Raw genomic sequence first — 15,587 nt, 5'->3', positions numbered from 1 at the left:
ATATATATCATGTGTTATAAGTTATTTATGATCTATATGTTTATTCTATTTTTAGGAGGATGTTTTGTTTGTCTGAGTTTAGACGAAGACGATGGACAATAACGTTTCTGACATCCATGATGTCTTGCTGCATAGTCACTGAGCTGTTTAGTATTCAGGTTAATTAACAGCTACTATTACAGTTATATCTGAGTTTATAAAGATATTGAATAAAACTTATATGAACACAGTCAATGCTTCCTCCAGCTGCACAGACCTTTACTTATATATGTAATATTATAATAAGTTAACAGCAAGTGTTCCACGAAAAGGCTGATGGAAAATGTCTAGGGTCTTCAGGGGTGGAGGGTTGTGTGTGTGTGTGAGTGTGTGTGTCTGTGTGTGTCTGTGTGTGTGTGTGTGTGTGTGTGTGTGTGTGGTGGGGGGGGCAGGAAACAACAGGGCTGATGGGAAACGTGGTCTTAATGTAGAAAGGAGAGCAGTAGTTTACCGTTATAGGAATAATAATCTGACAGTGATGTACGCACTGATGTTTCCAATGATACACAGAGCTGCTTTAAAATAGCAGCTGTGTGTGTGTGTGTGTGTGTGTGTGTGTGTGTGTGTGTGTGTGTGTGTGTGTGTGTGCAGTGGGAACCAGTGATCCCAAGCTGAAGCTCCTTATTGGGACAAAAGGAAAGAGGAAAGAGGCTGCTGCATATTTTGGAAACTCACTCTCTGAGGTCGGAGTCGCCTTCTTGGACTTCTTGTCAGCCGGAGAGTTTTCTGCCGGATCTGCAGACAGACACACACACACACACACACACACACACACACACACACACACACACACACACACACACACACACAGAGACAAACAGACACACACATACTTTAACTGTTTCACTTTCAGCTTCATTTTATTCCCAATTTAACACTTTAATTGTGTTTAAATGTCTTTTTATTTCACCGCGTTACTTTAATCTTCTGTCCTGATGCATTTTTATATTTAATTTAAAGAACTTAAAATCATCCTGTTGCTGAAATGTTGAACATTGTGAGATTTATCAGACATATCAGAGCTGGAAAGTAACTTTAAGCACTTTCATTTAAATAAACAGCGTTGGTCAGTCAGCTGTTTGTGAACGCTCACATTCCTGTTGGCAGTAAAGCTCCGAGATGTTTGAGAGATAACAGTGTTTGTGTTGATTTATTCTAATTACAGGAAATGAGGAGGAGGAGGAGGAGGAGGAGGGGGAAGAGGAGGATAATGAGGAAGAGAATGAGGAGGAGGAAGAGAGGAGGCGGAGAAGGGTGATGAGGGGGAGGGGGGGAGGAAGAGGAGATGGAAAAGGAAAGGAAGAAGAGGAGGAGGAAGAGGAGGACAGGGGGAAGAAGAGAACGAGGTAGAGAAGGATGAGGAGGAGGAAGAGGAGAAGGAAGAGGAGGAAGAGGAGGAGGAAGAGAAGGAGGAGTAGGAAGAAGAGGAGGAAGGAGGAGGAGGAGAAGGAGGAAGAAGAGGAGGAAGAGGAGAAGGATGAGGAAGAGGAGAAGGAGGGAGAGGAAGAGGATGAGGAGGAGAAGGAGGAGGAGGAAGAGGAGCAGGAGGAGGAAGAGGAGGAGAAGGAGGAATGGAGGGAGAGGAGGAGGAGGAAGAGGAGGAAGAGGAGCAGGAGAAGGAGGAAGAGGAATGAGGAGGAGGAGGAGCAGGAGAAGTAGTGTCATTAATTAATAATAATAATGTTAGTGTGAGTTACATCCCTGCTCTAAAAATAAAGTTTATTTTTATCATAGTTGAAGGTAGTTTTCTGTATTAGAGGGTAAACAGGTGTAAATGTTGAGTTTTAAACATAAATAATGAAACTTATGAAACGTTTACACATTTAGATGAATAATAACAAACTGTTTCTTACCGTCTACGAGAACCATACAGGAACATTCAGCTTTGCCTGCTGAGCTCTCCGCTCTGCATTTATACTGGCCTTCATCCTCTGGTAGAGCTTTACCTATGGTCAGAGAGCACAGGCCACCTGCACACACACACACACACACACACACACACACACACACACACACACACACACACACACACACACAGTTCATTAATGACACTTCAAAACTAGTCAGCAGCTTTCATCAGTCATCTGTCTGTTCGAGCCTGATCTCTCAGAAATACGTGACGTGGGCAACGACTTCTTAACACTGAATTCCGTGATCGGGACACGCAATGTGTGAAAGTTACGTGTCCCCATCACGGAATCCTCTTTCGTGGCGGACACACGGATTCCCCGGTTCAACAACGTCACGTAGTGGGCGGTAATTAATACTGTTTTCTAATCTATAAATCTTTTATTTAATCGTTATATTTAATAGTCATTTAACTGAATTTATTATAGTGCATTAAATACGATTTTTTGTTGCTATTACCGCTGGGCTTTACCTTTACGTTATTAAAAAGGGAATACTGCCCTCTTTTAGCATTTTACCACATGAATAATAATATAATCAATAGTTTTATAGGCCGTTATTAGAATGAACCGGGGAATCCGTGTGTCCACCAGGAAAGAGGATTCCCATTGATTTTACATTGGTATTGTTTCCATGATGGGTGATGCGTGTCCCCATCACGTATTTATGTGAGATCAGGTTGATCTGTACATTACAGGAACGTCTGTCTGTCTGTCTGTTATTCGTATATCTCTCGAACTGTTCATCCGATTGATTTCAAACGTGACAGGTGTCTTGCTACAGGCTTGAGTAAGTGCAGTGCCAAGTTTTGACGTTGTTTGGATAAGAAATGTCAAAGATATAGATAAATATATCGGTAAAAGAAGCACACATTAGCTGTTGGCGCAATAACCGAGTTAGACTATAAGGACCAGAGTTAGAGAGACTATAAGGACCAGAGTTAGACTATAAGGACCAGAGTTAGAGAGACTATAAGGACCAGAGTTAGACTATAAGGACCAGAGTTAGACTATAAGGACCAGAGTTAGAGAGACTATAAGGACCAGAGTTAGACTATAAGGACCAGAGTTAGAGAGACTATAAGGACCAGAGTTAGACTATAAGGACCAGAGTTAGACTATAAGGACCAGAGTTAGAGAGACTATAAGGACCAGAGTTAGACTATAAGGACCAGAGTTAGACTATAAGGACCAGAGTTAGAGAGACTATAAGGCAGCACAGCTTTGGCTGCTAACATGGGAAATACACTTCAGACCCTCTAAACAATGGATGAAACTGAAAACACTTGGAATAGCCCAGGCTACTTTGGACTGTCTTTAGACTTTAAATAAACAAACAACAGCTCTGACTGCAAGGTCTCAAACTGAAACCAGCGATCGGCCTCATGGTCCCGAAATTTATAGTAAAAACACACAAAAACAGATTTTGCACTGCACTAGTTATATAAATTACCATAAAGGAGAAAATAAAAAGCTGTCGGTGTTAACGCATTAATCGACAGGTGAGAGGTGATAATAAAACGTTTAGTGTGTATTAACTTCAATCAGTTAGGAGGTGTTCATTGGTTGGTTTATGTACTTATTACTTTATGATCCTCTCTTCTTCACATTTCCAGCAGCAGTGACAGTAGAAGTATTGGACCTGTGTGAGTCTCCCTGCTGCCATGATTAAAGACAAACATTCATCCCTCCCTGTTTGTGAACTCTTACACATCCAGTAAGACTTTCTTCTACACGCTCACAGACAGCCTAACGAACTGCAGACCAGTCAACAGACTCCGGTCAGAGGAAGAAGTTGTGTGATTTAGAGGAGAGGAACAATCGTTTCACACCTCTATAACCTGGAAGAGTCCTGCAGTGCTGTCACATTAACCCTTCATAGCTCTGCTGAGCGTTTCGTAGAGATCACTGTGTGTCACAAACTAAATCTATTGAACCCATTTAACTTTCAGGTCAATCTTTAGCACTTGTATGAGGTATGTAATGCACAGACAGACCATCAGGTTGTGTTATGGTTGCTATAGATACAGGTTGTTCTATGGTTGCTATAGATACAGGTTGTGTTATGGTTGCTATAGATACAGGTTGTTCTATGGTTGCTATAGATACAGGTTGTGTTATGGTTGCTATAGATACAGGTTGTTCTATGGTTGCTATAGATACAGGTTGTGTTATGGTTGCTATAGATACAGGTTGTTCTATGGTTGCTATAGATACAGGTTGTGTTATGGTTGCTATAGTTACAGGTTGTGTTATGGTTGCTATAGATACAGGTTGTTCTATGGTTGCTATAGATACAGGTTGTGCTTTAGTGTATAAACGAAGAATAACACAAACCACTGCTGACATCAGAGATCCTGCTGGAGACATTTCTGAAGTTGAGTCTCTAACATGTTTTAATAAAAGTTTAGAACCAATGAGGTGTGAATGAGTCTGTAGAGGCTGTAAAACATCACATTTAGGCTCAATCAGGAAATATAATCCATGTTTTATATTGTCATGGCAACAAAGAGGAAAAGCAAAGACATGATTTATTAACCAGCACTTTCTTGGTGTGATCTATAAAGGGTTAACCGGCGATCGTTAGACGTCAGTGGGAGTAACTACTTTTTGTTTGTTTTGTTAACTTCTACATATTTCTGAATGTGGAAAAGTGTAATCCTTCCAAAATAAAATGTATTTCACAGAATAAGACACACACACACACATTCATTGTTGTACTATATATGTTACAACCATAAATACCTAAGTTAAATACACAAATATCACAAATACTAAAAATGAATTATGATGAATAGAAACAATTCTAGTATATAAATATAGATAAAATAAAGAATGAAATTATCATGAAATATAACATTTTGCTAATAAAAACACTCTAGTGTCACACAAATAGAACAACACACTTAGTAGTGTGACCCATTTTAATTTTGGCATGAGTAGGCTACCATACCAAATTAGATGCACTGGATTCCCTCGCTCCTCCTACGCCCCCCCCCCCCCCCCCCTTTAACCACGGCACAGTTATCGTCACGCGTTTAACGTTAAAGTATCCGATGACACGATTAGAGGACGGAATTTAATCGGCAGCGTAATCGATTAGTAAAATAATATATGTTGTGTTTCTGCAGCTGTCTGAATGCTGACCCTTGACCTTTAACATGTGACACGGTGTACACACACACACACACACACACACACACACACGCACACACACACACACACACACACACACACACACACACACACACACACACACACACACAGAGCTGGATCAGGGGCTGTCCTGTAGACTGAAATAACAAGAGGGGGGATTACTGCTGTCTGACGCACACACACACACAAATGCACACATACAAACACACACACACACACATATACACACGCATACGCACACGAGCGCGCACACACGTACTCAAGCACATGCACATACACAGGGAATCCTCAGGCAGTGCTCTCATTTGTTCCACAAATACAACACACACACACATGCACACACACACACACACACTCACACACATACAAACACTCACACGCACACATATGTACATATATAGCGTGTTAGTGATATTAAGTTCTCTCTCTACTCGTCAGATGAACAGCTGAGTCTTAACGAAGCGGCTGCTGATTGGACGATTTATTTATTCTCACATTTTAACAAACTACTCAGAGTCTGTAGTCTGATCTTCACCATCATCATCATCACATTCATCAAAATAAGCAACAACAATCAACAACACTCTGTTTGCTGTGGTTGATAAACAGATCGCTCCAGAACTCCTTTCCACAGAAAAATGCAATGAATTTGCTTTTTCAGTGAAAAGATCCAGTTCATCAGGTTAAATATCAACACAATTACAAAACAATTAAATGATGCAATCCCTAAAACCTCCCAGGAATAACTCAACTGCGATGTCAGAATTTAATACAGTTGACCAAAAAGCCAAAGAGGAAACAGTTCAGTATCTAAAACCATCAACATGCTGTCTTGACACAATGCCATCAGACTTTTTTTAAACTATTGTGAACTCTGTCCAAACAGATTTGCGACAAATAATAAATATCTCACTTCAATCAGGCACGTTTCCTAAACCCCTAAAAGTAGCTGCCATTAAGCCACTCTGGATGCTTCCATGTTAACCAACTACAGACCTATCTCAAATCTTCCTTTTATAGCCAAGATCGTTGAGAAAGTGGTTTTTAATCAACTCAGCAATTTCTTGAACTCCAGTGGCCTTTTTGACAAATTCCAATCAGGCTTCCGACCTCATCACAGTACAGAAACAGCTCTTATTAGAGTGTTACATGACATAAGGTTAAACACTGACTCAGGCAAGGTGTCAGTTCCGGTCCTGTTGGATCTCAGTGCTGCGTTTGACACTGTGGATCACAGTATACTGTTGAACAGGTTTGAAACTTGGGCAGGACTCAGCGGAACAGTCCTAGAATGGTTCAGGTCCTACTTGGAGGAGCAGAGTTATTTTGTGACCATTGAAAGTTATGAATCCAATCGAGTGGCTCTGACATGTGGAGTTCTTCAGGGGTCAGTTCTTGGACCCCTTCTGTTCAGTCTATATATGCTGCCTTTGGGTCAAATTCTGCAGAACTCTAATGTAGACTATCACAGTTATGCAGATGACACGCAGATATACCTAGCACTGTCCCCAGATGACTACAGTCCAATACAGTCATTGTGTCACTGTTTAGAGCAAGTAACAAATTGGATGAGCCAAAATTTCCTTCAATTAAATCAGGAAAAAACCTGAAAAAAAAAGGTCATTGTTTTTGGCAATAAAGAGAAGAGGATTGCTGTCAGTAAACATCTGGAGTCACTCTCTCTAAAAACTAGCAACCAAGTCCGAAACCTTGGCGTACTGATAGACTCAGATCTGACCTTCAGCAGTCACATCAAATCAATCACCAAAACAGCCTTCTATCAGCTTAAGAACATATCCAGAGTGAAGGGTTTTATGTCTCAAACAGACCAGGAGAAGTTGATTAATGCTTTCATCTCCAGTAGACTCGACTACTGTAATGGTCTTCTGAATGGACTCCCACAAAAAAGCATTAAACAGCTGCAGCTCGAGTTTTGACCAGAACAAAGAGATCAGAGCACATTACTGCAGTTCTAAAGTCTTTACACTGGCTCCCAGTCAGCTGGTCTACAAATCACTGAATGGTTTAGGTCCAGAATACATGAATGACATGTTAGTAGAATATAAACCCAGTATGGCTCTGAGATCTACTGACTCAGGTCAGATAGTGGAGCCCAGAGTTCAGACTAAACATGGTGAAGCAGCATTTACACAACTGGAACAAACTACCAGCAGAACTGAAATCAGGTTAAAAACACGTCTCTTCTCCTGTGCTTATGATGGAGCTCTTTAAAAGAACTTTAAATGTCAATCTGTCATTTGCACTCTATGTCCTTTTAATGATTTTAATGCAAATCATTATTTGGCTGCAACCTTATATTTAATGCTCTATTCTAGTCTAGTTTTTTATGTTATTTCTCTCTTTCTATTTGCTGAGGAGGGAGAACAGGTCGTCCACCAATTGGAAGATTAGCAGTTTCGATTCTCCTCCAGTCAGCAGGTCGAACCCTGAATAGACCTGAACACTTTTAATGAAAACAGAGAGTATAACCTGCATCAGCTGACCCGCCAATCGAAACTCACAGAGTGAAAAAAGGAAGTGCTCTGCTCCAACAAAGTCTGACGACAACCTGACTACAGCCAACCAATCAATCAACCAACCAACCAATCAATCAATCAATCAAACAACCAACCAACCAATCATCCAACCAACCAATCAACCAACCAATCAATCAACCAACCAATCAATCAGTCAATCAATCAATCAATCAACCAACCAATCAACCCATCAACCAACCAACCAACCAATCATCCAACCAACCAACCCACCAACCAACCAACCAATCATCCAACCAACCAACCCACCAACCAACCAACCAATCAATCAACCAACCAACCAATCATCCAACCAACCAACCCACCAACCAACCAATCAATCATCCAACCAACCAATCATCCAACCAACCAACCAATCAACCAATCAACCAATCAATCAACCAAACAATCAATCAATCAACCAACCAATCAACCAATCAACCAATCAACCAACCAATCAACCAACCAATCAGTCAATCACATAGCAACAGACTGTGTTCTAAATCACAGCTTCATCTCCAATTGATTCATTTATTTATTGAGTTTATTAAAGCAGAGCTGCAACTAACCATTATTATTTCCATTAATGATTCAACACCATTAATCAACGAGTCCTTTGATTTATAAAATATTGATCAGTGTTTCTCTAAACTCAACATGACGTTTACTGTCATAAAGAAACCAGAAAATATTCACATTGAACAAACTGAATCAATGACTCATGTTTAACTCTATTAATCAATAACTTGTCTCTTTTTAATAGAAAATCTTTTTTTTAAATCCACCTGAAAATGTGATTTAACAACAACAAATGTGAAGATAATTTTTTTTGGATTAATGAATGAATAATTTGGATTAGTAAAACATCAATAAACAAGAAGCAAAAAGAGAAATAAAAGAGAAAAAATTAATAATATCAAAATAAAAGACAAGAAGCAAATAATAATAATGTTTGCAGTTTTTTACCTGAAAAAAAGACTTTCAGTTTAATTAATTATCAAAATAGTTGCCAATAAATGTTCTTTTGATTGCCTAATGAATTATCTGACTAATGACTGCAGCTCTGATTCATATTTTAATTAAACAGAACTTCCTGCAGAATGTTAGTGACCAAAAAACCCAGAAACAATATTACAAATGTCACAAATGAACAAGTTTTAATCAATGAAAGGTTTCTGTTATTTTATGAGCAGTCAGGAGGATTTGTGACCTCACTGTGACCTCACTGTGACCTCACTGTGACCTCACACCTCAGTGTCTCTGCATGTTTTATACCTCGGGACATTTCACGTCCTCTCACGCTGTGACATCACGATGACATCATCATCACCAGGAACTGAAAATATGTGCTGTTGTTTTTTTTTGTGTTTAGTGAAAACAAACTGAATATCTTTGAGTTTTAGTTTGTTTAACTTCTGTAACTTAATATTTCACTATCTTATGGACACAGTTCATTGAGAAAAATAAAATAGTCGATGGAGTTTCCCTTTAACCGACTGTACGACCAATAAGACATAAAAGAAGAGACATTTTCTTCTCTGAATGAATTTAATCAGTTGGTGGTCCTCACAAGTGTAGTAGTGTGAGTGGGTGTTTGTGTGTGTGTGTGTGTGTGTGTGTGTGTGTGTGTTTGTGTGTGTGTGTGTTTGTGTGTGTGTGTGTGTGTGTGTGTGTGTGTGTGTGTGTGTGTCCCATGTAAAGCGATCTGTTCCCACATGAAATACCAACAACAGTCTGTCACACATCACATCCTGTCTCTCTCTATTGTTTCAGATCTAAGTTCTATTAATAGTCTGAATCCTCAACAGTTGTTTCAACACAGAAACAAGTTTCAAACTCAAACTTTATTTAACAACTCAGAGTTTACTAACATGTGTCAGCTGATGTGTGTGTGTGACCTCTGACCTTCGTTGGCGAGGACGATGAACTTGGACGGTTTGATGATCTTCCCGTCCAGCGTCCAGCTGACCGTGACATCAGAGGCAGCGGCGGCGGCGAGGCGGCACTGCAGCCGGAGCCGCTGGCCGTCCAGCACCGTCACATCGCTCAGCTTCTCTGTGAACTCCGGCACCTTCCCTCCTCCTCCTCCTCCGACGCTCTTCTTCTCATTAATCCCTCCATCCACTACTCCTCCTCCTCCTCCTCCTCCTACTACTCCTCCAACACTCTTCTTCTCATTAATCCCTCCATCCACTCCTCCTCCTCCTCCTCCTCCTCCGACGCTCTTCTTCTCATTAATCCCTCCATCCACTCCTCCTCCTCCTCCTCCTCCTCCTCCTCCGACGCTCTTCTTCTCATTAATCCCTCCATCCACGCAGTTGTTCACTTTGTCACTCTGCCCGTTCTTCTCTGGGCTCGTCGGCTTCTTCTTGTTGGCGAGGACGGAGCGGAAGTCAGTGTCGTTCTTTACGGACGCCTCGGCGGGTTTGTTGCCGGCGGCGCCGCCTTTCTTTCCCAGCACGGAGCGGAAGTCCACCTGCTGCGGAGCGCTCAGCTTACGATCATCCTCGATCTTGGGTTTGACACCCTTCAGGTTGGCCTTAAAATCCATCTGGTGTTCGGTGGCGGCGAGGCCGGCCTCCCTCGGCTCCTCTACTGGGTTGTCTTTGGCGTCGCCGGCTCGGCGTCCCAGCAGCGAGCGGAAGTCGAGCTGCTGCGCCTCCCTCTGTCGCAGCTCCTGTTCGCCGCGCTCCCTGGTTTCCACGCAGCGCTTGAGGAGGCCCTGAGGAGACTCCTGCTCGCTCTCCTTCTTCTTCTCCCTCTGCAGGTGCAGGAGTTGCGGGTTGGACGCTCCTGCTCGTTCCTTCTGCTCCTGGTTGGCCTCCTGCCACTGCCGACTGACACTGCTGCTGGCTGCTTCTCCGCTCCACGCCTCCTCTTCCTCCTCCTCCTCCTCTCTGCGCCGCTGTCCCACCAGCTGCTCCTCCTCCTCCTCCTCCTCCTCCTCCTGCTGCTGTTGCTGTTGCTGCTGCCGGGCTGGAAGAACGAGCACAGAGACAGATGGAGAGAGAGAGAATAAACAGAGCTGGGTTAAAGCCCCCATGGAAACAAGATGAAGGCTCCGCCCCCCTTATAGCTGGGGGGAGGGGGGGCGGACCCCCGACCCAAAATGTTCATGTTACATCACGAGTGACTCGACTGTCCTTATACGGGCATACACCCAGAACAGACTGAACACAGACACACACACACGCACACACACACACACACACACACACACAGATGTAAACACAAGTGAAAACTGGACTCTGAGGACACACTCCTCCTTTCCTCTGAGTCCACTTAATCCCCAGTCCTCCAGTTACTGTATCTGACTGGGAACACGGTCCTTTCTGTCACTTTTATCCCCAGAAGTTCAGAGAGGAATAATAAAAGAGTCGGAGTGCAGGAGGATGGAGGGATGAAAAAGAAAAAGGGAGGAAGGGAAGACTGCGTGGTTTATACTCACAGCTTTGTTAAGAACATGACAGCAGAGTTATTATTTACACATTTTAACATTTATAAGTCAACGTAATGAAAAAACATGACAGAAAATAAACTCATATAAACTTATATATTTATATATTTATATAAAGTTTATTTTGTTTGTTTGCTGTTTGAGGTTTTTTTTCTTTTGGGCACTTTTCTCATTCCTGTCGTCTCTGTCGACCAATCACACCGAAGGAGTGTAAACAGTATGTATGTGTATGTGTGTGTGTGTGTGTGTGTGTGTTTGTGTATGTATGTGTGTGTGTGTGTGTGTGTGTGTGTGTGTATGTATGTGTGTGTGTGTGTGTGTGTGTGTGTGTGTTTGTGTATGTATGTGTGTGTGTGTGTGTGTGTGTGTGTGTGTTTGTGTATGTATGTGTGTGTGTGTGTGTGTGTGTGTGTGTGTGTGTGTGTGTGTGTGTGTGTGTGTGTGTGTGTGTGTGGAGGAAACGCTGGCTCTGATTGGTTCGGCTGACATGGATGGATTAGAGAAGCTTTAGGGAATTTCTGGATATAGGACGGATGGATGGATGGATGGGATGGATGGGGGGGGGGGGGGGGGGGGGGGGGGGCTAAATAAACCCCAGTATAAAGAGATGGAGAAGCTGTTTAACCCTCTGTGCCTCACTAAGCACATTTTTGGCTTTTCATTTTTTATTCTCTTGATCATTTGTTCGTGCTTATGGGATCAAACTCTCCAAGGATATTCTTTTTAATATATATTTTCTCATATACACATATAATAGGTCTATGATGCATCCTTAGGGACAAAAATGTCCCATTGAAACCCATTATAACTACATTCTTTGACCCTCCAGCCAATGAATGAGTCTTTCATACATTCCTGTGTTCTGGGCTGTCATTTGGGAAACAAGCCTTCAAACTAAATGAGTTTCAATGGGACATTTTAGTCCCTGAGGATTCCAGAGAGAGTCTGACACTGCACAATAATAATAATGCATCAAAATCAATGTTGTTGCTAATCATCGACATATAGTATTATGAGTGATGTAGTATGCAGTATTACAGTAAAAGTACTGCAGTATTATAGTGATGTAGTATGCAGTATTACAGTAAAAGTACTGCAGTATTATGAGTGATGTAGTATGCAGTATTACAGTAAAAGTACTGCAGTATTATAGTGATGTAGTATGCAGTATTACAGTAAAGTACTGCAGTATTATGAGCGATGTAGTATGCAGTATTACAGTAAAAGTACTGCAGTATTATAGTGATGTAGTATGCAGTATTACAGTAAAAGTACTGCAGTATTATGAGCGATGTAGTATGCAGTATTACAGTAAAAGTACTGCAGTATTATGAGCGATGTAGTATGCAGTATTACAGTAAAAGTACTGCAGTATTATGAGTGATGTAGTATGCAGTATTACAGTAAAAGTACTGCAGTATTATAGTGATGTAGTATGCAGTATTACAGTAAAAGTACTGCAGTATTATGAGCGATGTAGTATGCAGTATTACAGTAAAAGTACTGCAGTATTATGAGTGATGTAGTATGCAGTATTACAGTAAAAGTACTGCAGTATTATAGTGATGTAGTATGCAGTATTACAGTAAAAGTACTGCAGTATTATGAGCGATGTAGTATGCAGTATTACAGTAAAAGTACTGCAGTATTATGAGCGATTGTAGTATGCAGTATTACAGTAAAAGTACTGCAGTATTATAGTGATGTAGTATGCAGTATTACAGTTAAAGTACTGCAGTATTATGAGCGATGTAGTATGCAGTATTACAGTTAAAGTACTGCAGTATTATAGTGATGTAGTATGCAGTATTACGGTAAAAGTACTGCAGTATTATAGTGATTGTAGTATGCAGTATTACAGTAAAGTACTGCAGTATTATGAGTGATGTAGTATGCAGTATTACAGTAAAGTACTGCAGTATTATAGTGATGTAGTATGCAGTATTACAGTAAAGTACTGCAGTATTATAGTGATGTAATATGCAGTATTACGGTAAAAGTACTGCAGTATTATAGTGATGTAGTATGCAGTATTACAGTAAAGTACTGCAGTATTATGAGTGATGTAGTATGCAGTATTACAGTAAAAGTACTGCAGTATTATAGTGATGTAGAATGCAGTATTACAGTAAAGTACTGCAGTATTATAGTGATGTAGTATGCAGTATTACAGTAAAAGTACTGCAGTATTATAGTGGTGTAGTATGCAGTATTACAGTAAAGTAGTGGTTTGGTCCTCTGACTGATATATTATTATTATGACATCATTAGATTATTAATAGTGAAGCATCAGTGTTAGAGCAGCATGTTACTGTTGTAGCTGCTGGAGGTGGAGCTAGTTTACACTACTTTATATACAGTTAGCTAGTTTAGTCCAGTGGTTCCCAACCTAGGGGTGGGGCCCCTCCAAAGGGTCACAGACTGACATTAACATTAAGAGTTGTTCTGCTAATGAGGCAAAAAACACAAAACACAGAAGTTCCTGTTAAATGAATTATTCTACAGATCAGAGGAGATGAAGTCTGACCTGTCGTCTTCTGCTGCTCGTCCTCTCGTCCCGTCCGTCTCTCCTCCTCCGTCACAGATGGACAGACTCGCCACAGCGCTGCACTCACCCACCTCGTTCCTCATTCACACAAACACAACAGCTCAAAACCTTTTGTACCGGATTCCTTTCAGAAACTCTTCACTATACAATAAACCAGAGAGACCTGTAGAAGCTTCTCTGGTACCCTAAATATTATTTGTGTCGTATATAAAATTCAGGGCAACACTTTAGTTTCCAGGTCCTGTAATTTTACACTAATTTGCAAATATTCAACATTTATTTTTTAGGATATTTTGCAGAGTTGTGCAATGTTGTGTCAATTATAAGAAAAAAACATAAATGTGTGAAGTTGGTTTAGTTGGTAAGTTCCCACTCTTTATATTTGGGTTCATATGTGGTTTTTATTTATCTTAATAATTGTTTAACTGACATGAAAACCTCAGTTGTCTGCGTTAAACCCTGTATCAGCATGTTGTTGATTCCTGTAAACTTACATTACCTCTCACAGTGTAAAGTTACACAGCAGCTAACTTTAGCATTACCCAACATCTTTACCTAGTGCTCATCTTTCCTGTCCAGGCTTTTACCCCTTTTATATCACGATCAGTGCATATATGGTGCTTCCTGTCGTCCTCCTGGGTCAAATTGACCCCGTCTGTTTTGACTGTTCCTTCCTTCCTTCCGTCTGTCCTTCTTCCCTCCCTCCTTCTCTCTTTCTTTCCTTCCTCTCTCTTTCCTCCCTTCCCTCCTTCCTCCCTCCCTCCTTCTTTCCTTCCTTCCCTCCTTCTTTCCTCCCTCCCTCCTTCTCTCTTTCTTTCCTCCCCCCTAGCTTCCTTCCTTCCTCTCTCCTTTCCTTCCTTCTTCCTTCCTCCTTTCCTTCCTCCCTCCCTCCTTTCCTTCCTTCTTCCTCCCTTCCTCCCTCTTTTTCTTCCTTCCTTCCTCCCTCTTTCCCTTCCTTCTTCCTCCCTTTCTTCCTTCCTCCCTCTTTTCCTTCCTTCTTCATCCCTTCCTTCCTTCTTCCCTCCTTCCTTCTTCCTTCCTCCTTTCCTTCCTCCCTCCCTCCTTTCCTTCCTTCTTCCTCCCTTCCTTCCTTCCTCCCTCTTTTCCTTCCTTCTTCCCTCTTTTCCTTCCTTCTTCCTTTCTTCCATCCTTCCTTCCTCCCTCCCTTCCTTCCTTGACTCGAGGACAACAGGAGGGTTAAACCTGGGTAAACCTGCTTGTGTACCCGTAACTACTGCAGACAAAAGCCAGTTAGTGGGGTTTCCATGGCAACCCGAACCCTAACCCAGAACCTGTGTACCCTGAAACAAGCAGTACATGTATGCTTTCTGCCCATAAAGCACTAAACATATCTACAGGATATACATGTGTAGATATGATGTAATAAACCTATAATCTCTATTATCTCTCTGACTAATAAGAACTCTTTATAGGACATTATTTGCACCGTTATACCTGATAATTAATACTTTGGAATAAAAGGAAATATTGGATAAATGTGATGAGAGACTACGAGAGGTTGATGGATAGATTATGAATAGATTATGGATGGATTCATGGGTGGGGGAGGGGTAATGTTTGCTCTGTGACATTAATCCTAACTTCCTCTAGAGGATTATTTTATCATAATATCTGCTTCTGTTTATAGTGTTTCAATATATGTGGATTACATCATCATATACTCCATATAATACATAGCAGTGGTGGAAAGTAGCTAAATACATTTACTCAAGTTCAGTATTATAGTACTTTACTGTAGAACAGTCTGAGGTACTTGTACTTTACTGTAGTACAGTTTGAGGTACTTGTACTTTACTGCAGTACAGTTTGAGGTCCTTTTACTTTACTGTAGTACAGTTTGAGGTACTTGTACTTTACTGCAGTACAGTTTGAGGTACTTGTACTTTACTGTAGTACAGTTTGAGGTACTTGTACTTTACTGTAGT

At 41.1% G+C, this 15,587-nt stretch overlaps 1 protein-coding gene across 1 annotated transcript in view; it reads right to left on the bottom strand.

Annotated features, from left to right (window-relative positions):
* The window catches only part of LOC133992670 (myosin light chain kinase, smooth muscle-like), an 80,999-nt gene that overhangs the window by 19,504 nt on the left and 45,908 nt on the right, over positions 1-15,587 (bottom strand). The window contains 6 exon segments of the mRNA XM_062431356.1: positions 715-774; positions 1,893-2,009; positions 9,542-9,806; positions 9,921-10,414; positions 10,416-10,612; positions 13,621-13,719. Coding sequence (XP_062287340.1) covers positions 715-774; positions 1,893-2,009; positions 9,542-9,806; positions 9,921-10,414; positions 10,416-10,612; positions 13,621-13,719 — 1,232 coding nt within the window.

The sequence above is a fragment of the Scomber scombrus genome, chromosome 13 (genome assembly GCF_963691925.1).
Source record: "Scomber scombrus chromosome 13, fScoSco1.1, whole genome shotgun sequence".
In the NCBI taxonomy this organism is placed as follows: Eukaryota; Metazoa; Chordata; class Actinopteri; order Scombriformes; family Scombridae; genus Scomber; species Scomber scombrus.
The sequence above is the reverse complement of the archived record's forward strand: the minus strand, read 5'-3'. Positions and strand labels throughout refer to the sequence as shown.